The sequence below is a fragment of the Arachis ipaensis genome, chromosome B1, assembly GCF_059453495.1.
Source record: "Arachis ipaensis isolate K30076 ecotype BB chromosome B1, ASM5945349v1, whole genome shotgun sequence".
Lineage (NCBI taxonomy): Eukaryota > Viridiplantae > Streptophyta > Magnoliopsida > Fabales > Fabaceae > Arachis > Arachis ipaensis.
In genome coordinates, this window is record NC_142436.1 from 2,629,843 (window position 1) to 2,653,186 (window position 23,344).

Sequence of the window (23,344 nt, forward strand, 5' to 3'; positions counted from 1 at the left end):
TATTATCTTTTTCTTCTTTGTTTTGTTCTGAATATACATATAATATATTATTGATGATTCTGCTGAGTTCTGATATTGATTTTTGCTGAGATTAATATTGAATTAATTATGATGAGATTGAGTTATAAATTCAACCTCTTTTACTTGTTATTTTGGTAAATTGTTATGTGGCGTCGCATCTCATCTCCTTCGTCAAGTTCTTCTGCCGCGCTCCAGCCTTCTTCCTTGAGTTAATTTCTTTGGTTATTCTTATTTTTTTGAGTTAAATTCTTTGATTGTTTATTGTTGTTAATAGGAAGAATTGTTGACTGTTATTTTTGTTGAGTTAATTATTATTGATTTTTGTCAAATTTCAGAGTTAATTTTGTATTATTGATCTAAATTTTTTATTTTGAGTTAATTTTTGCAAGTTTTTTAGATATTATCATCTATTAGGGATTTTGTGAGCCTCTTAATAGTGTTATAATAAACCTTTCTTAATATTCGAGTGATACACAATTATTGAAATTGTTGCTTCTTAACTTTGTTGAACTTGTGATTGACTAAGATTAAATTTTATTTGTGTTCCTTCTTGTTCTGAAGCACAATAAATCTGTATTTTAAGGCTTTAACATTTTGACTTTGTAAACAACTTTCATGAAATATTGTGTTGCAAGTTAGTTTTTGCTCTTTCATATTACTTTGTTATTTATTTTGTTATTTTTAATAGTTTTGAGTTGCTGGAATTTGATTCTGATTTGGAGTAGCTATTTTTTTTATTTTTGTTAATTTTTATTTATTTTGTTGATGATTACTTGATTATTAGAAGTTATTGTTGAAATTTTTTATTTTAAATTTTCATTACTGATGTGATGAGTATTGTTGCTGATTATTTGATTAGAATTTAGAAATTAATGAGCATTTTTTTATTTTGTGAATTTTTAATGATTAAATATGAACAAGATATTATATAAAATGGTAAAATTTTGAATTGTATTAGTTAAAAAAATATTAAATTTGAATATTTGAAACTGTATATTGAATTTTTAATAATTTTATTATATATTTAGTTAAACCGATTCGACTACGGTTGGATTATTAAATCATTGAACCAATCACTTGACTTATTTAATGATTGATCTGATTCTTGCAACCTTGCTATTTTTTACTCCATTTGTAAATTAATTTTTGACATTACACACAATAATAATAATAATAATAATAATAATAATAATAATAATAATAATAATAATAATAATAACTAAAAGTAATAATATAACAGCCGGGTACTAATAATAATAATAATAATAGTCATGATAATAATAATAATAAAAACAGTAATAATAATAACACTGATAATAATATACCCATGAGTGCTGAGGATAAATAAGAATAAGTTCAAAATTTTCACACTCTTTCACACACAAAGAAAGTTCAAAATTTTCACACTCTCACGCGAAGAAGATGATGGAGCAACCGGTATATAAAGGAGAAAAAAGAGAAAAGGAGAAAAAAAAAGAGACACGCATCACACATGCATTGGCTTGAAGAACGGTATACCTGTAAAATGTAAGTTCCGTTTTGGCACAAAACGCAGGTTCTGTTATAGTATATCAAATCAAATTTTACAATTTATCATCTAATAATAAAAAAATATAGAATAAAAGATAAATAGGTCTCTGACTTTTTTAAACGCGGATATTTTTGTCTCTCAGAATCGAAAAATACATTTAAATCCCTCACATTATAAAACGCTTGACAATTATACCCTTCCGTCGAATTGGGGCTCAAAACGGCAATGGAAAATGCTGACTTGGAGGGGTGGAGACTGAGCTGTCTGTTTTGGTTGATGATGTGGATGGGAACAAATTATTAATGGACAAGTTGATCCTTATGCTTCAAAACGGTCCTTTTGTATACTCCGTGGAGGACCATATGGCGGTGCTGCCACCGCTTCCGATGAACCGCCCTCGTCATATCACTGGCAACAGCAACTTGAAAATGACAGCACTGCCTGCTACTTTGGGGATCCATTCTCAACCATGAGAGATCCTTTCCTTCACCAGCTCTACATCCCTCCTACTTCTTCCTCCTCTTACTTCGAAGAACCACCGATATTGCCGCCGCCTACCTTGCCTACTCCATGTTATAACAGTTATGGTGGTGCACCCCTTCAACATGACATGAGATCTTCCTCCTCTTCTTCTTCAATTAGCTGCAACAACATATTCTCGAACATGATTCATATCTCTCCGAGCACTAATAACACTTCTTCTTCTTGTTCCTCTTCGTCTTCTTCAAAATTAGCCATCTCTTCCTCTTCTTCTTCTTCTCCTTCTATGCTCTCAAATGTTAACGTCATGGTCAATGCAACATCAATCCCCTCCAACAAGTAAGATTGTCATCTTCTAGACAACGCTTCCGCACTTCAGATCTCATCTCCGCGCAACCCCGCTCTTAAGCGCAGGTACTCTTCCTTGTAAGGTTGTCAAACTCGCGAGTCTAGGTAAACTCGTGGAGCTGACCTAGGCTCGACTCATAGACTCGACTCGTAGACTCGTACGAGTTTACCTGTTATACATTTTTTATAAAAAATATATATATCATGTATAATATATATATTTACTCAGATATAGACATTCAAACTTAACAATTTCAACATCAAAACACATAATAAATTAACATAATACTACAATTACAAGTTACAACAAGTACTCTGGATCACACATTTAAATCCTTCACAAGTATGTATCTAATTCAACATAAAACACACAGTCACACAATCAAAGCTTTATAAGACAACCAAAACACAAAAGAAAACAACAAAGTAACAATTAAATGTTCTAATAAACTCTAAAACTCAAATCCTCCAATATCTTCATCTTTCATGGCATCAACATCATCATCTTCACCATCTTCATCAGAAACATCATTTCTTTCGGGCTCAGGTTCAACACGGCCAACAAAATCATCATCATCATTCACATGTTCATCTTCTTCCTCTATTAAATTTTGTTGTGGATCCCCAATAAACTCATTCTCACCTCCCTCACCCATGTTGAATTCATTACTATTCATACTTGGAATAGCAAATTCATTACTATTTGGATCATCATTAGTATTGTCATTCGTTGGCAAGTGAGAATGCTCAACACTTTCAGCAATATTTTCATTAACATCCTCAGTTATCCACTCATCATCAGAATGCACTGCATCAAATTCAAGTTCTGGAGTTTTTCTAATTTGCTTGCCCTTTAACTTCAAATTATACATCACATACACTAAATCATTCATTTTCTTTTGATGCAACCGATTTCTTCTCTTTGTATGAACCTACAAACATATAGTGCCAATAGTTAATAAATATACAAAAATTAAAATTAAAATAAATAATGAATAGTTCTAAGGATTAAGGAATCACCATTTCAAATGCACTCCAATTACGCTCACAACCAGATGAACTACAAGTTAAACTTAGAACTCGAATAGCAAACTTCTTTAGTTCTGGACAACTATCTCCATAGAAGTCCCACCACTCAGCAGGTAGCATGGTCTTCCTACTACTCTTTGCAGTTTCATCACCAAAGAGGCCTCTAGCATAATGAAAGTCAGAAGCTGTAGACCAACTTTTTTCCTTTCTTCCTGGTTAGGAACCAGTTTTTTCAAACAACTATATAGACCAATCTTAATGTCAGCACCATCAACCATGAAATTTGGTTCATAGTGATAATGAGGATTAAGATAATACGCAGTTGCATGCAATGGTCTAAGTAGCTGGCTTTCCCACCTTCCATCAATAATTTCCCATATAGGTTCATAACTAAAAATAATAAATGCAAATGAATAAAAATAAGAAAATTAAATAAAAATAACAATCCTATATCACTTCTATTTCCAGCTGCATTTTTCCTCCTAGAAACAGCAGGTGTAGGTCTAGGAATACTAGGAAGCGAATACCCTGTCCCTGAACCAACATTCTCAGATATTTTGTATTTTTATCCCTAAAAATCAACAACCTAGATAACAAATTCAGATTCAGATTCGGATTATCCACTAACAAATTCAGATTCAGATTATCCACTAACTAAATTCATAACTAACACTAACTAAACAAACACAGTAACACTAATATTTCAGACTTCAGAGTTTCAGTCAGATATTTAGACACATTAAAAAAAACCACTAACTAAGTAAGTATTAAGTAAGAGTTTAAAGTTTAAACCAGACAACCAGTAAACCACAGTACCACACATTTTAACTATGAAGCATGAAGCATGAAGCAGCATCAGTTTAATTTTTTTTTTAACATATCAAACGCAGATCAGGGCAGAACCAAAATTGCAGAATTGATACCAAAATTGTTAATATTTGAATTTGTTTAAAATAATTACCTTGAAAATCGGCAGAATTGAAGCAGATGAGATCGGCAGTGAAGAACAACTGAACAAGGGCGACGAATAGGGGAGGGGAGGCAAACGCAGTGAAGCAGAACACGGAGGAGTGCGACGGCCGACGACTGCATAACAGGGGCGGTGAACCTTCACTCTGTGGTTGTCAAGTGGTGGGCTCTGAGACTCTGCGTGGTGGTGGGCTGGTGTCGACGAGGAACCTTCACTGCGTGGTGGTGGGCTCTGCGACTCTGCGTGGCCGCTGCGTGGTGGTGGGGTGGTGTCGACGAGGAACCTTCCCTGCATGGTGGTGGCCTGGTGGGCTCTGCGACTCTGCGTGGGATGAGGGATGAGGGATGAGACGAGGCGACAGGCGAGGGATGAGGGATCCGTCTGGCGTCCGGCCTCTGCGTGGCGGCGCAGACAATGGTGCCAGTAGACGGTGGCGATTCAGCGACGTTAGAGACGAAGAAGAGAGTGAGTTGTGAGCAGTGAGGCCGTGAGGACTTGGTGGAGTCACTGAAGTGTGAGGGTTTCGAATTTGGGTTACTTACCGGGTTTGGGTTAGCTGTAGGTTTTTTTTGGCCCAAAACGACGCCGTTTTTGGCGAAAATAGGCACCGAATTCAAACTCGCTGACTCGCTAGCAAACTCGCGAGTTTGAGCGATTCTGTCCGAGTCAACCCGAGTCTACCCAGAAACGAGCTTGTGTCCGAGTCAACTCGATTCCACTCGAGTTTGACAACCATGCTTCCTTGTTCTTCTTGTTGATGATGGCGCCATGAATTTTGTGAAACCAAAAAGGAAAAAAACCTTATGAATGGCATACAAATTAATTAATTATTATTATTATAAAACAAATTGTTAATGGCGTCATCCCTTGCATTTTTTCAACAGGTTCAATTCAATTTCCCTCTAAATTTCTTGAATTTCTCTGTGTGATTGATTTTTTCCCTTTTGTTTTGCTCTCAATTTTCCATTAGTTTCTTATAAAGATAATTCCTTTATAATGTGTCTTCCAGTTACAGTTTACTAATTGTGTAACTGGTTATTCTTTTCTTTTCTTTTTCCCTCCAAAAAATCCAGTTGAGATTGATGCTTTTACTGAGTTTGCCGTGTTGGTTGAGAAATTGGCACCAATTTTCAGTGATTTGAGTGACAAAATCAGAGTTATAGAAAACAAGCCATCCATCAGAAAATTTTTGGAATCGATCGAAACTTCGCTTAGCCGTGCTAAAGTTTTGAAAAAAAGTTCTAGCTTGAAAGACCTTATCAAACATATTGAGGACACAACACATGATATTGGTCGATCACTAAGCCTATTGCCCCTTGAATTGTCCATAAATTTTAGAGAAAAGGTTGGTACATTGCAAAAACAGTTTATGAATGCAAGATTTGGTGAGAACATGAGCCTACCTTCAAGTCCAGTATCATTAGAGTTTGCAAATGATGTGTATGGTGGAGGGGAAATAGAAGAAGAAATAGTGAATGTTACTATAGAAGATGTTGTATTGCAACTTAAGAATGGTAATGATGAAGAATTTGCAGTTGTTCTTTGGAGAGTTGATCAGGGATGAGAAGCTGGAAAGTTGTTTGGTTAATCTGGAAAGTTGTTTGGTTAATGAGGAAGCTATTGTTGCTGTTCTGTTAAATAGACTGCTGGATTGAAAAATACATTTAAATTCTTCACCTTATTTGTCCATTAACAATTTGAAGCATAAGGACCAATTTTTCCCTTAACAATTTGTTTCCCATCCACATCATCAACCAAAACAGACAGCTCAATCTCCACTCCTCCAAGTCAGTATTCTTGAGTTTAAAACGGTCAGATATAGGAATGGCAACGGGTCTCCATGGGGACGGGGACATGGCCCCCGCCCCCCGCCCTGTGACCCCAAAAGTCTCCCCGTCCCCGCCCCATATCTGTGACGGGTAACGGGGACCCGTATCTGCCAGATATCTGTATCTCCGCGAGTACCCACGGATTTAAAAAAAAACTGAAAAAAAAAACAGATAAAAAATCAAAGATCAAAGACCATAAACATAACCATTCAGAGGCCATGAACATAACCAAAACCAAAATAAAGAGGCCATGAACATAACCAAAGTTCAAAACATAACCAAAACTCTATCCCAAAAATTAATACAAAGAACACATCGTTCATAACAAAAAAAATCAAATGAAAAAACAAATCAGTACAAAGAAAAAATAAACCAGTTCAGGTCCAAAGAAAAAATCAAAGGACGGCGACTCTGAGAATTGCACAAAGGGCGACGGTACAAAGAACACATCACTCGTAACAAAAAAATCTGATGCAAAAAAAAAATCAGTTCAGATCCAAATAAAAAATCAAACGACGGCGGCGCTAAGAACTGCACAGAGGGCGACGGTACTACCAACAAAGGAGGCGTTGCGAACTGCACAGAGGGTGATAATGGCACTGCGAAAATTTGAATCCTAGTTTATATGCCACAAGAATCCTAATTATTCAAAGATAAAGGGATTATATGTCACGTATCTCGTTTAAATACAAACAATTAGAAATTCAGGATAATATGTTTTTAAGCTATTGTTCAAGTAAAGAGTTTTTCCAAGTTTTACAAGAACTCAAATAGAACATGGGTCATACTTCCGTTCCACCCAAATTCATAAAATAAAGAACGAAAACAATTATTGAAATATAAATCAAAACATAAATTAAGAAAAATAATATTATCAATCCATACAATAGACAGAGCTCCTAAAAACTTGGTGCGGTATTTTACAACCACACTTACTAACCGGCAAGTGCACCGGGTCATACCAAGTAATACCTTACGTGAGTAAGGGTCTATCCCACGAGGATTGATGGACTAAGCAACAATAATGTTTGATAGGCTTAGTTAGACAAACAAAAATTGGTGTTGAGATGCAGCACAGCGAACAAAAGAAGTCGATGGTGGCTGCAAAACAGAGAATGAAGGCCAACTAGAGGTGGCCACAATGGAAAACGGAGAAGCGATCTCGCCGATAAGAGTGAGACCGGCGGCTAACAGGTATGAGTGTGGCAGATTGGCAGTGACCAGTGACGATTGGGAGAATAGACAGAAAGTCAGAAATGAAACATGAGGAGAGAGATGAAAGTGAGAGGCAAAGTGACGGACTTATGGAAGAATAGTGATTAGGGAAAGAAGATTAGGGTTTCTTAAATTATATATACATAAGAACGATACTAACGGAAATTGTACGGATACCCTGGTCTTCATCCCCCGCGGGGAAATCCCCACAGTTAGGGTTGGAAGTGAGCCGAGCTGAGCCGAGCTAGACCAAGCTCAAGCTCGGCTCACGAAAATTGAGATTGGCTCACGGCTCGACTCATTAACAATCGAGCTTATTTCTTAAGCTCAAGCTCGACTCACCAAAAGCTCACGAGTTGGCTCGAGCTCACGAGCTGGCTCAAATAAGAGAAACATAGATACATAATCTATAATTTTATATCAATAAATTATAACTTATATATTTTTAAAAATATTTAAAAAGATCAATTTTATATATTTTTTATCTATCAATAAATTATAAATTTTTTATTTATGTCCTATATTAAAATTATATGTAAAAAATAAATATAAATATTAAATAATTAAGATTGTTATATATATATAATCGAACCAGCTCACGAGCTAATGAGCTGAGCTTATCCAAGCTCAAGCTCGGCTCATTTAATTTATGAGCTCAATTTCAGGCTCAAGCTTGGCTCACCAGCTCATGAGCTGGCTTGACTCACTTCCAGCCCTACCCACAGTATCCAATCAGAGACCTATTTATCTTTTATTCAAAAATATATCTTAACATGAAAACACCAGTAAAATTTTTATAACAGTATCTATCTTTATTTTTTTCATTACTAACAAAGCGCGCGCGCAAGTTGCGATTTTCAAACCTGCAAATTCACATTTCTTCTTATCACACCATAATACAATGTGTGAATAATACCATTTTCCCCTCCATTCTTGTATTATTTTCTGGATATAACGATATAAAGTGAAGAAAGAGACCATGTCACCAATAGATATTTTATAAATTAATTTTTCTATATTTTCATACTTTTAATTTTGTTATCTTTTATCTCTGAGCACATGTTCCACGTCCATTAATAATTTTTTACTTAGTTAATAATAAAATGGTCAACAATAAGTTACCTTTAAATAAAAAGAAGTAAAAAATACAATAGTTCTCTTTAAGGCAACTACTCAAATGAAGATGCAAAAAACATCTTTTTATGAAGATTCTTGTGTTAAAAGTGTACTTTGTTTGTTTAGCCACACTTAAAAAAAAATAACACTTTTGTAACACATCAAAATCAAACCATACATTTCATTATCTAATGGTAAAAAAGAAGCATCTTCGTATGAAGACAATAATAAAATCTTCATAGTAGTATCCACCTCTCTTTAATACTCTGGAATTGACAAAAACAGAGCAAATCCCCAGCAACAATACACGTGGTTAGGATAGAACAAAAACTTTTAGGCAAATTCTATTATGTAGATGGTATATTAGTATCTACATGTAAAGATTTGTAGTGTCAGCCTATTATTACAAGTGGCATAGCAGGAGACAAGATGTGAAACTTGGCAGAAGCGTTGCAGAGAAAGTTTGAGTGCAACTCATGAGGAGGCTGCTAATTTAGTTTGATAATGATATGTTATGTTGATTAATTAATTTAGGTTGATTACGGACCCAAATCTTAGTCTTTTTTAATTTTTGGACAAAAAATAGATTTTGAGTTGTAAGCCAAAAATTATAAAAAAAGAATACCATAAGTTTACATTCTTGCTACCTATTAGGCTATTACCCAACAAACCAAAAATGTCAATGCAACTATAATTACCCAAAATAAAAGAAAAAGAGCACCCGTGCAATTACTAAGGCGTTCCAATGTTGGACTTTCATACAATCATCATCGATATGAAGAAAATTGATATTAAAACAATTAGGTATGTAATATTAATAATAATAATAATAATAATAATAATAATAATAACTAGAAATAATTTTAAGCAATATTTAATTGAATCTACATACGTTATATAAAATAGTTTATAGTTAATTTTAGTTATATTAATTGAATGAATCATTTTAAATCAAAATAAAAAATCTATAATAGTAAATGAAATAAAAAAGTTTTTGGTGATTAATCAAATACAAAAATTTTGATTTATGTTATATTTATTTGGATATCTAAAAACACCCAAGTATGCAATACTAAATACTATTAGAACACCTTATTATTATACACACAGTATAAGCGAAAAAAAAAGAAATGGGGATTGCGGTGCATTGGGATAATGGGTAGTTTGATTTAGGCTTTTTTTTAATGTCAAACGCTGCCGTTTTAAACTTTGTTGTCACAAATTTTTTTTCAAAAATCGATCGGTTCAACTAGTTTCTGGTTAACTATCTGTTTAACCAATTCTCTGACCAGTTTATTACAAACTGGTTTATGCGATCAACCGAACCCACTTGATAACCAGTTCTAGGTTTATGTAGGGGTGCTTTCTTTTTTTTTTTGGGTAATTATAGTTGCATTGATATTTTTGGTTTGTTGAGTAATAGATAGCAAGAATATAAACTTATGGTATTGTTTCTTACAGTTTTTGGCCTGCGGAACAAAATCTACTTTTTGTCCAAAAACTAAAAAAGACCAAAATTTGGGGCCATAATCAACCTAAATTAATTAATCAACATAACATATTATTATCAAACCAAATTACCAACTTCCTCACGTGTTGCACTCAGCTTTTTCTGCAACGCTTCTGCCAAGCTTCACATCATGTCTCTGCTATGCCACCTGTTGTAATAATAGGCTGCCACCATAAATCTATACATATAGATTTGTCCCATCATCTATACCAAAGACTTTGCCAAACTTTTAACATAAAACAATCTCAGAAGAAAAATAACACTTCATAAGTGAGAGGGTAGGTTTGTCAGTTTATACTCTTCAAATAGATTCTCCTTGCAGCAGCAGCCACTACTTCAGTTGTTTCTTGATCTCCTTCCAACATTCACAGGAAGCTCCATCTTTGTCTGCGGACATCAAACTTTAGAGTAAACAATGATACATTCCCCTTAATTTCATTATGTTACATGCCTTGAAAATAATCTCCAGTATAAGATCAAGATAATAAGATGATGTCACATATTGAGGAAGCTAAGCAACACCTATAGTCCATACTTCTATGGAGGGTGGAGACCAGAAACACACACATTACACATACCACATGCAATATTGCCACCCTCAACAAATGCCATGTAAAATGTATGCATCTCGGGTCTCTACGCCCAACTTAACAGAAATTGTGGACTATAACCTAGCTTTCTCAATAAGACACATCATCCTATCATCCAAACATATCCTTAGTTATCACAAGGTTACATAATTATATATACGTATAAATCTATTTTAAACCCTGCATCAAAATTAAATGCTTATAAAATATAAGTAGAGCATAACATCTATCAATAATTTCTAACCAGCGGGCCAAAACAAAAAGGCACAGTCCATTCTTGTGTGGAGAGTAGAAACCAGAAACACACATGTTTCACATGTCACATGCCATGATGCTGATAGTGCACTCAGCAAATGACATATCAAACGTGTGAGTCTCGGCCTCTACGCTCAACACACACCGTCCTATCATCCAAAGACTCCAAGCACATCACTGAACAAAAAAGATCTCTCAGTAAAAAAAAAGAGAAAATATTGAACTCAATTCAAGGATTTGAAAACATTAAAAAAATGTAGGTATGAACCAGGCCCTCAAATCAGGAGTAGTTATCATTGAGAGCAGACATGTTGACCCTAAAGAAATCAATTTCCGTACACACAACCATGCTGCCTTCCTTTCTGAAAATCCAGAGCATCGGCTTATTGTGCACGGTTTCGGATATCAAATCAAAAAAACGAAACAAGCTATTAAATTAAAACGAAAGAAAACAGAATAAATATATGCTAATTATAAACCCTAACGGAGAAAAGAGCATAGAAAGATCTAAAAAAGAACATAAATAATGAAAAATTAGTGGGAGGAGTAAGCTGTAGAGAATGGAGACAGATGCATATCAGGTTTCGGATGGAAGCACTATTTATAGGAGGGGACAGTTAGGGTTTTACTTTTGCCCTATTCTTCAGGGGATATAATGGTAAAAGTCAGGCCCATTGTTTTTAGAATCCTTTTTGGGCTGGAGATTTTGTGATGTTAGGGACTGAAAACTTGTTGGGCCCAGACTGTAAGAATAAATGTATACGTTGGGTGAAGCTTGAAAGTCTTTCTCTTTCATTATCATAAACACCAATAACTTGGGCCTCTGACCCTTTTGTATACAAAAAATAAACACTGATAACCTTTTCTTTTTTTTTAATATCATACTTCATTCTTTAAATTGAAATTTTAAAATTTAGAAGTTCGTAGCTACTCTTCTGTATAAAATGTAGGTAGAAAAATATCAAAAAAAAAAAAAAAACGTAAGTAGGGATTTGAATTTCACTTTATACTTTTACAACAATATAAAAAAAAGTATAGATAAATAATTTTTAATTAGTTAACTTTAAACAATTTTAATTATTAATTATTAATTTTATATTTTTAACAAATAAAATTTAGATAATCACTAATTAATGATAAATAATTAATATAAAGTACAATTTAAACATGTTTGTTGTTTGTTATTGGCTAAATTCTCATTGGTTATCTAACAAAATTGATATAAAAATCTATTAATCAATAATAAATTCTTAAATGACACTCTTATTAGAAAATAAATGTTTAAAGTCAGGTTATATTTATAAGTAAATTGGATTGATTAACACTCAAAATATGAATAAAAGTATGATTAAACTACTAAAATGGTATCAGAATGCTTACATCCTAACAACAAGGATTTCAAAAAATATTTAACGATAAATAAGTCTCTAAAAATTTTAAAACACAATAAAAAAACTAAATATTAAAATATATTTTAAAAAACAATTTTAAAAATCAAATTTTAATGCAAATTTTTACAGTCATTATTAGAAAAGCAAGAACTTTTCATTTAAAATTTGATCATTTTATGTAAAGTGATATTTTAAAAAAAAATATATCGTGAATGACTATATTATTTTTTAAAATAAAAAAAATCTAGAGATTAAATTTTGTTCCAATTTTTATTATGCACCTTCTAAATATTTATTTAAATATTGCCATAAAAATTCAGATCAAATGAATAAGCCGTTTAATAAATATAAAATTTTTTTATCACTTACAAAAAATATAATATTTATTATTTATTTTTTTAGTATTTTCAAATTATTTAGAGATTGTTTTTTTGTCAATGGCTATATTTTTAAAATACTAAATTGAAAGTTAACCTAAAAATATTAAAATATGATGTGACTGATTTTTTTAATTTATAAAATATTTGATTATTTTAATAGTTAATTATGCTAGTAGAAAAATCCGTATATAGCACATATCAATATATCAATATTTTATTGATCATAAAATATTTTATATTAATATTTTGTTTATTCTTATATTTTTTATTGTTTAAAAAAAAAGAGAGAGAACAACTATTAGTATTATGGGATATTTTGAGCATTAATTTTTCGTTAAGGTTGCTCAAAAACATTAATTTCTTAATAATAATCAAATTTATTTACGATACAAAACATGAATCCATAGAGAACATTAATGTTACATTACAACACCGTAGATGCTTATAGCACATATTAAAATAAAAAAAATATATTTAGTAACAAAAAAAATTAGTGAAAAACAGTCCTAAGTTATCTTATTTAATATTTATTAATTGTTACAACAATAAATAAATATTAAATAAGACAAATTTTGACTATTTTTTTGCTTTTCTAACATTATTGAACCAAACAAACAAACTCAAGCACTTCAATCATATCTATTCATTATTATTTTTTTCCATGCATTTAGCAGCAAATTTTTACTCATATCCATGTCCCTCTCTATATTTCAAAGCAAAGTCATATATCTTATGAGGGTGAGGGAGTGACTTGGCCACACACTGTTTTTCCATGCACCTTTTGGTCCAACCCACAAGCTTTGGAACAAATGCCTCTATGCTTAGGTTCCCTAGTGTTTCATATGTATAAAACCAGCTTGTGAAGGGAACAAGAGCCACATCAACATAACCAAATTCATCACCTCCAAAATATGGCTTGTCACCAAGCTCTTCCTCCAACATCTTCAAGCATTCTATGAATTGCTTCTTGCTCTCTTCTTTCTCTTCCTCCTTTCCATTCCATACCTTCTTTCCTCTGCTGTATACCTAAATCAAGGCCACCTCAATAAATTAATTAAGAGAAATGTTATGAACTATTAATATTTTTTATTAATATTAATTAATATTTTAAATTAATATTTTATTTTTATATTATTAAAATTTAAATTTTAATATTTAAAATTTAGTATTTAGGGTTTAAAATTTAATGAATACTATAATTTTTTAATATGTATAAAAAAATATTTATTAGCTAAATATTAATTTGAAATAATAAATTTTATTCGTCATGCAATATTGTTTATTGAATAAATATGCACTTATTGTCGTTATATATTTAGAAATTTAGAGACTAAGCTGATGATACACCAAGATAAATTTGGTGTATTGTATTTGTACATTAAGATAATGCTATAAATTTTATATAATCTTACACTAATATTTTGTATTAAATTTATGGACTATGATATTTGTATATTAAAATTAGCCACCAAAGTCAGCTATTAGTATAAAATATATGTTAAAAATATAAATATACATTAAAAATAAATTAAATCACACATGTATTTATACACAAATATATTAGTGACTAATTTTAATGACTAATTTTAGTGGATGAATAATATTTTTGTAAATTTATACTATTAGATTATCTATGTACATTAAACACCAACTTTAATCTATAGGATTTAAGTTAAGTTACAATGCATATTTAGTCTGTAAATACGAAACTATTCTAAAATAAATCACATGACTACAAGAGGGAATAAAACTATTTACATTGTTTTTTTTTTTTTTTTCCCTTCAAACATAGGTAGAGAGAATGGAACCCATTTGATCATAGACTTATACCCATGCAGTGAATTAGACCTTCTTAAAGCTTATACAAAATAATAATAATAATAATAAATAAATAAATAATAATTTCTACATATACAACATTAGTGTAATTTTAGTTGAATAAAATTAGTATAATTGCTAGTGTACAAAAATATTGATACAAATATTTAATCTTATACTGGTATACGTATAATGAAGAAACATAAGATAAAGTACATAGTTATATGACTTACATTTTTATCAATGTAATTGCCCCAAAACCTTGCTTGGGATCTCTTGTAAGGATCAGAGGGAAGTAGAGAAGGTTTATGGTTCCAAACCTCATCGATGTACTCAACTATGTTGAGAGATTCACAAATGGGTTTACCATTATGAATCAAAACTGGGATCATTTTGTGAATTGGGTTCATCTCCAAAAGCAGAGAACTTTTAGCTTCAAAATCTTCTTGCCTACACTCATATGAGACACCCTTTTCTTGCAAAGCAATTTTCACCCTCATCCCATAAGAGCTTGGCCAGAAATCCAACAATACCACATTGTTGTTGTCTTCACCCATTTGCTTATATTTAATTTATATCTAGATTGCTAAGATTAAGTTATATTGTTCTTATGGATTTGGGGTATTTATATATACTTGTGTATTATTACTTGTTTGCACAAAAAATGTGACGCATCAAAAAGGGTTGACCAATGCTGGTGTCATTGCTCATGTTGGATTTTGATATCTATTTTTGTTGTGATCCTCCTTGTTCTCCAAGTACAACTTTTCCTTTTGATTTTGATATGCTTAGTGATAAGAGAAAGTATCTCATGCTTTTGCAATATTTAATATTTCTTTGGTTGAATCATACCCCAGTTAGTGTATATATGGTGCCTCATTAGAACCATCAAAATGTGAAAGGAATAAACTCACATAATTTTGGTATATTTTTATTGGATACCAATTTTGACCCGGCTACGGTGCTCTAAGCTAATTGTACCTTTTTTTTTTTTGTATTATCTAATCTTATCTACTAGAATGATATTGAAGAGATTGACCATGAGACTAAATTCCATAACAAATATAATAATATATATTATATATATAGACTTTATATTCAGAGTTCATGCTGAAGTGTATTTAGATGATCTAAAATTCTTAATAAACTGAAATAGTTAATAATAATAGATGTTAATAGTTTTTTTCTGCTAGCTCTTTATTGCTAAATAAACTCTACCCTTATAAACAAATTATACTCCATTATACAAATTAAATTCTTATTGGATTTCAGGTTAGCAGTCATATTACCAGTTACTTACTGGAAATTGATAAGCAATGTAAATTTTTGCTTTTTTTTTTCAAATGCTTTTATATAATTGCAATGATGTACTTTTTAATATAATTTTAAAAATTAAATTATGAAAAAATGATAAAATATTATCTTACAAATACTTAATTTTTTAACTACAATCACTTTATTAGTGAAAAAATTGATTCTAACTACCATGTAATATATATTTAATAAATACGCTCAAAATTTTTATTATATAGAGATAAAATATTTTTATCTGACGTATAATTATTTTTCAGCACTTCTTAAATAAAAAGCACTTTTGTGAATAGCACATCAAATTTAATCTTAATTAATTTCAGTATGTCTAACAAAAGTTTTAGTAAGTTACATGTTAATATGACTTGTGGTCTTAAAACTATGAGTTTTATATTATATTGTAAATGGAATTCTCTCATTATTTTGGCACTTTTGAGTTAGCAAAAAAAAAAAAAAAAAAAAAAACAATGACAAATTAATAAATATTTTTTTAACAAAAATTAATATTTTAGTAATAAATTTTAAAAACAACGAAAAATATGTAAAAAAAGAAAGAGTTAAGTATGATTTTAGTTCCTAAAGTATAGGTTGAAAATTTTTTTCGTTCTCAACATTTTTTTTGCATACAAAATGATGGCTCAGGATTCGGTGGTCCAGGAACCTTTGGACCACTTAGTGGTCCAAGTAAAAAAACATGTTTTTTAAGATTTTTTAACAACTGTTACATAGTCCTTTAACTAATTTTAATTATAAATTGACCCTATATATTTTATATAATTATAAAAACGATTTTTTATTTTATAAATAATTAATTTATCATAAATTTATCATGTTCATTAACAATCAAATACAAAAACAACAACAATTAGATCATCCATGGATCCTAATTTTCTTAAAATATTACATTCGATCCGAGACGTTCTTGAGGAGTCATGAAATCGTGTTTCGCTGAAATCCAATCGATTGGACTATCAAACCAATCGATTGAAATTTAACCCAATCGATTGGATTTCAGTTTATCACTAAACAATTGATTGTATATTGCTGGTAAGCATGGTTTTGCATAAATCAATCGATTGGTGAAAGTAACCAATCGATTGAACAATGAATTAAATGTGAAATTTATGTAATTCAATCGATTGGTCACGGCTAAACAATCGATTGGTCTCAATATTCAATCGATTGGTTACGGCTAAAAATCGATTGAATTATCATCAATTTCAATTTCAATCGATTGCATATAAAACCAATCGATTGATACTGTAATTATATGTACTCCAATCGATTAAAATAACAAAACAATCGATTGGAACATTGTGTTTAAGTATACTTCAATCGATTGGTGGGGGCTTGATTTCGTTTAATCTATCTACCAATTTTGAAACTTCTTCTTTAAATATGATCCGTCTAAGATTATTATTACTATTAGTTGCCAAATTTTTGAACTTTTGTTAATTTGTTTTTTCCTATTATTATTATTATTATTATTATTATTATTATTATTGTTATTATTATTATTATTTTGAATTTCATTTGAGTATTTAGCTAATTAATGATAATTATCTTCTTATTCATCTATCTTATTATTAAAATTCTATCTTGCTTTTGTAAAGTTTTATTTTGATTTAGATACTCTAATCTTATCTTTTCCTTAATATTAACATTATAAATTGGTGAATAATCCATCACCAATTATTCAATCCCACCATTAAAATCGTGTACTCTTTATAAAAAATCTCATTGTTTTTCTTTCGAACATCCATCCATCTACTAAATATCCAATTTTTTTTATTTTTTATCCGTCTATTTAATATCCACCTTTTGTTCATCGTTAATCGACAATCACCGTTGCACCAATCAATCACCGTTGCACCAATCAGCAAAGATCCAATCAATTTTTTTCATTGTAGTGTTCAGAAAACAATCCATCGTTTTGATTACAAAATCGAGGTAAGTGGATAGAATATCTAATTTTCCTATTATTCGTTTCGATACTTTATTCGTAAAATTGATTGTGTAATGAAAAAATATTTTTTTATCTTTTATTAACTGACAAGACATTGAGAATTACTAAAAAGTAAATAGATGTTATTATTTTTTTATTACTAATTGGCTAGCAATCAGGGACGGACCTAGAGGGGGCGAGTAGTGGCCTGAACCCCCCAAAATTTTAAGAAATTATACTTATATATAAAATTTGTGTTTAAAAAATAAAAACAAATATTAGGTAATTTAATAGTTTTATATGTATTATTTTTCACTATGTAATAGATTTATGTCTTAATTGTTAATTCACTAATATCTTTACCTAACTAATTTAATATCATACCCTCAAGTCTTTGTACCTTTCAAATTAGTTTTTATATAATAATTTCTATAATTTGTAGCTTGATGATCACGATATTCGCATGATAACCGCGGTGCATATACTCCGGAGTCGGATCAACCATAAGAAGCCACAGATTATAGCATCGGTCGAGGAGTTTTGGAATATGCACAGTTCTTATAATTAATCTAGATAGACTATAATACTTTGGTTAGTGCGTATTTATTTGTTAGAGTTAGTGGATGTACTTCCTGCAAATTTCTTTAAATGACTTCTTAAATAGAAATGTATTGTTTTGTTACTTTTCGCAATTTTACTCTATTTCTATGCACCGTATGGAGTTTTAGTTTAATTTATTTTAAAAACACATATTTTTATCATGAAGTAATGTCATTTCCATTGATTATTTCAACAACCAGCTCATACAAACCTTATTTCAACCACTAGCTCATACAAACATTAGATCAACCACCATCCCATACAAATATTATTTCAAACTATAAGTGATAAATCTGTAAATAAATAAAGCAAAATACAACCATGACGATTTTCTCTTACTTATTAATAAAATAATATTATTTTGTTACTTCTTGTTTCTAAAATTACGAAAAGAAATTAAAGTAAAAAAAATGAAAACACATTTTTTTCTACTCAAACGTTAAATTTATCCATCTTAATCGTGTTTATGAAAATAAATTCTTGTAATCGTTATTTATATTTGTAACTGCTTAGTTTTAAAACCTAAATCTTAGTTCGTTACAACCGAATTATTATCCGAATTATTTTCATACTTAGCTACTTCAATTTAATTAACATTAGTGGATTACAATTGAAATGGAAAAACTAAAGAAGCTAGCTACATACTAACAGCTAGGAGTCTAGGATTATTACCTAGTTAGATTGTCATTAATTGTAAGCAACCAATTGCTAATCCCACCAAGAAAGCAAATTCATCTTGTCATATAAGTAGAATGATTAATTCAAGTATATTATTATTGTGAAATATTGTGGAATATGTATGTACAGTATTAAAAATATATCATCAGCCGTTTTTCTACCCTTCCTATTATTCATCCAAGATCAACTTACACATAGTATTATTTATTCGATGGAATTAATGATATAGTATTCTAAAATAATTATTTCTACACATGGCAGTGAAAAAATAATCATTAGTTCCAGATATATAAAAAAGACAAAGAAATAAACATATTATAATAAATTAATAAGTATATGAATGTATTATGAGCAAGGTTTAGAGAACCGAACCGATCATCGAACCGACAGAATCACTGGTTCACTGGTTGAACCGGTCTAACCGTGGTCTAACCAAAAAAACCATTTTAGAATAAAATAATATATAAATTTTAAATATATATCCTAAAATATAATTATAGCTTTTGATAAAGATCTTCCTACCAATCCAGTTCCTTTTGGTATAGCTTTGTGGGATAATTATAACTTTGTGGTATAATTATACCAATTCAAAATTAGACTGCATATACTACATTAAAGGAGAAATCTTATGCGTGTACAACAAATGATATATAATTACGATAATTCTTTGCAGTGAAATCATATTAGTAAAATCTCATTACACATAGAAAGCATAAGCACGACTATTGGAAGAATGTATAAAATCTCATTAATATAGTGAAAAAGAAAAAATACAAATACGGAACTGATTTTCTGCCCAAAAACATTAAAGATTATGGAGGTTGCTAACTATCACTATCTAACTCAGCCGTTGCTTCGGTACACATGTCGCCATCGTCCGAACCGATTGCTTCATTTTCTAAAACGTTGTTGTCAATGTCCTTTTGCCAAGGACATGTTGTCTTCTTATGTCCTTCCATTTGACAAACACTACAACGTTGCCGCTTCTTCCTCTTAGATGGCTGTTCTGAGCCTCCAGTGGTTGGATGCACATACGGATTGATACTTCTAGCAACACCTGAGTGAGGTTGATTATCTCCTTCGTCTGCAGCCTTGTAAGATGAGTACAATCCCATAATTAAATCACGTGTCTCTTCATATCTCTCTGGTACTTTAGCAGCAACAGCAGCCAGTTGTTTAGAAAATTCCACCAAAGCACTTTGACGACTAATAACAACAGCATCCCTGGTGAACCCACTTGGATCATTGAGTGCTGATTTAACCTTTTTTGTCCATCTATCCAATACCAATGACCGGGGAATCTCACGGATGTCTCTGTCAACCAGAACTTTCACAATATGTTCGCAGGGAATACCAAATGACTCCATTCGTAAACAGGTACACATGAAGATCATTTCTTCTTGACGAAAATCAACGGTCCACGTAAAATCGGGCCTCCCATGCTTACACACAATGTATTTTATGCAATCATCGTTATTATCTATGTTCAGAACCCGCATTGATCCAGCTCTGGAGAGAAATGGCCGAAAGAAAAGAAATATCTCATGAGTGTATAACTCAGCAGCATATCTCTCTAGCAGCTCTATACAAGTTTGCATGACGGGCACCCCACGTGTAGATTCATAATCAGCACTAAATTCGTTAAAGCGCATGTGTGCTACACACCTTTGAAAATGCTCTACAAAACTTGTCAAATCATACCCGACCCCACATACCTTCCCACAACTGAGTGTAAACCTTCACATCTTGATGTAGTTCTAAAGCCAGCAAAGAATTTTCCTCTTAGATATGCAGTAGCCCACATATGCTTCTCTTCGTACATGTTGATCACCCACGGCTTATCCTCAATTCCAAATTCTTCAATAAGCTGAACCCACTTACGCTTAAACACGGGAATCTCGTAGTCTCCTGTCATGATTTTTCTAAATTTAGATGTAAACGATGGATTTCCAACATTGCTAGTTGCATTTCGAATAAGGTGCCAAGCGCATAATCTATGTCTGACTTCGGGAAATACATCTCTCACTGCATTCCTAATCGCCATGGCCCCATCAGTTATGATTGAGGTCGGGGTCTTGCCCCTCATTGCAAACATGAGCTGACGCAGGAGCCAAACATATGTATCAGTAGTTTCGTCTGCGATTAACGCAGCAGCAAAAACAGTTGTTTGGTTGTGGTGGTTAACCCCGCTGAATATTACTAACGGAAAACTATACTTGTTCTTCTTGTACGTAGCATCAAAAGCAATAACATCCCCGAAGAGTCGGTAGTCTAGTTGGCTAATCCCATCAGACCAGAACAAATTACGTAACAGACCTCTTGAATCGTGACATGCCTTGAAATATAATTGTGGATCCTTCAACCGCATACCCTCCAACTTCTTCAACACTCGTGCTGCATCACCAGGAATTTGACGCCTCTCCCGAGCAATCTTATTGTACATATCTCGGGGACCATAGCCAACAAATTCGTATCCGCCTGCTTGGCTAGCTAGAAGACTAAATATCTGTGAGGTGCTGATCCCTGACTTTAGCATGTTCATCATTTGCATAATATCTGCCTCTGACATTTTTCTGTGGGCAGGCAACATAGCACTGAATTGTGTATCCAATAGATCATGGTTGTGTTCGTCAGAGAAATAAAAGATATGCCACCTTCCACTTTCTGGTACAAATTTAACATCCATTCGGGCTTCACATCCAGTTCTTGTTTCCAACCTAGGCTCCTTCTTCCTTTTTTCCATCGTGTAATATTTCTCCATCCTGAATCCTTGCCTGTGGCATACAAACAGTTGTCTGTAAATATCGCCACTACTATTCTTGAAGGTCTTGCTCTTCCTTGCACTAAAGCCCTTCGACTTTGAGTACTTCATATAAAAATCAAATGCAAGCTGCAAAGTAGAAAAGTGGTATTTGCCAATTTCCTCCGCAAAATTCTCACTAAATTTCACAGATGTAATGTCTTGCACGGAGTCAACCGCATAAGCGGCTTCAACGATATAATCTGACGTATCAGATTCAGAAAAAAACGCTCCCTCGATTATGATATCTCTGAAATCTTGTTCGAATTCATTCTGTTCATCCATCATATCTTGGTCAGTTACTAGCTCTTCTTGTTGGTTAAAGTCATCGTCCTCCTGATATTGCTCATTCATCTCAGTGTCCGTAAATATACCTGACATCTTAAAATGTCCAATGAAAAAAAAAAAAATCAATACACTCCATCTTATAACATTATATACAATAGATAGATTCGTATATTGCTAGCAGGGACGGATCCAGAGATTTTAATATTGAGGTGTCAATTTTTATATAATTTTTTTTAACCTATAAAAATAATAAACATATAGTTATTGGAGTTAGTTTTTTAATAGATTTATTAAGATACATATAATTATAACTTTTTTCAACAAATTTATTTTTAATATGATAATTACATAAATAAAATATAACTTTAACAATTGTACATTACAAATTTATAAAATACCATATAATTTATAACGGGGTTTGTTAAAAATGATCACATACCTTATTAACTAAAATTCATTCTTTCAAAAGTTTTAAAAAAATTTGAAAATAAATTATAAATTATTAATTAATTGAAAGACACGGTACCATTGTAGAATACAATATATAAGATATCTTTATAAAATTTTCTTTTACCAATGTGAATTTAGAAGAAGAATTAATATTTTTTACAAGAAAATAATATCTACAGTACATAATGTGATTACCAAAACATAACTACTTAAGTTATTATTAATATAAAAAATATGAATGTTAAATATATTAATATAAAAAAACAAATGATTTTAAAAAAAAAATAAATATAGAAATTATTATATAAAAACTAATTTGAAAGGTACAAAGACTTGAGGGTATGATATTAAATTAGTTAGGTAAAGATATTAGTGAATTAACAATTAAGACATAAATCTATTACATAGTGAAAAATAATACATATAAAACTATTAAATTACCTAATATTTGTTTTTATTTTTTAAACACAAATTTTATATATAAGTATAATTTCTTAAAATTTTGGGGGGTTCAGGCCACTACTCGCCCCCCTCTAGGTCCGTCCCTGATTGCTAGCCAATTAGTAATAAAAAATAATAACATCTATTTACTTTTTAGTAATTCTCAATGTCTTGTCAGTTAATAAAAGATAAAAAAATATTTTTTCATTACACAATCAATTTTACGAATAAAGTATCGAAACGAATAATAGGAAAATTAGATATTCTATCCACTTACCTCGATTTTGTAATCAAAACGATGGATTGTTTTCTGAACACTACAATGAAAAAAATTGATTGGATCTTTGC

At 31.3% G+C, this 23,344-nt stretch overlaps 2 protein-coding genes and 1 non-coding gene across 3 annotated transcripts; all 3 read right to left on the bottom strand.

The window, feature by feature from the left end:
* Positions 1 to 11,146: 11,146 nt before the first annotated feature.
* LOC148575549 (small nucleolar RNA snoR100) lies at positions 11,147 to 11,256 on the bottom strand. The gene has a single exon (XR_015904386.1). It is a non-coding gene; the product is annotated as a small nucleolar RNA snoR100 (small nucleolar RNA).
* A 1,766-nt stretch (positions 11,257 to 13,022) lies between these two features.
* On the bottom strand, positions 13,023 to 15,065 carry LOC107615970 (putative glutathione S-transferase parA). Its single transcript, XM_088500821.1, has 2 exons — positions 14,717 to 15,065; positions 13,023 to 13,691 (listed from the first exon to the last, which is right to left on the bottom strand). Exons 1-2 carry the CDS (start codon positions 15,038 to 15,040, stop codon positions 13,347 to 13,349), a joined length of 669 nt encoding a protein of 222 aa, XP_088356947.1. The 5' UTR covers positions 15,041 to 15,065; the 3' UTR covers positions 13,023 to 13,346.
* Positions 15,066 to 19,841: 4,776 nt separating this feature from the next.
* Positions 19,842 to 22,102, bottom strand: LOC148575550 (protein FAR1-RELATED SEQUENCE 5-like). The gene is made up of 2 exons (XM_088502349.1): positions 20,733 to 22,102; positions 19,842 to 20,649 (listed from the first exon to the last, which is right to left on the bottom strand). The coding sequence occupies exons 1-2, from the start codon at positions 22,100 to 22,102 to the stop codon at positions 19,842 to 19,844; spliced, it is 2,178 nt and encodes a 725-aa protein (XP_088358475.1).
* Between the last annotated feature and the right edge of the window lie 1,242 nt (positions 22,103 to 23,344).

Excerpts from the sequence above, each read along its gene's own strand:
- LOC107615970 (XM_088500821.1), bottom strand. The coding sequence starts at position 15,040 with ATGGGTGAAGACAACAACAATGTGGTATTGTTGGATTTCTGGCCAAGC. Across the intron at positions 13,692-14,716 it reads GCAATTACATTGATAAAAAT|GTATACAGCAGAGGAAAGAA; the intron begins GTAAGTCATATA and ends GCCTTGATTTAG.
- LOC148575550 (XM_088502349.1), bottom strand. The coding sequence starts at position 22,102 with ATGGATGAACAGAATGAATTCGAACAAGATTTCAGAGATATCATAATC. Across the intron at positions 20,650-20,732 it reads TTACACTCAGTTGTGGGAAG|TGCTGATTATGAATCTACAC; the intron begins GTATGTGGGGTC and ends TAACGAATTTAG.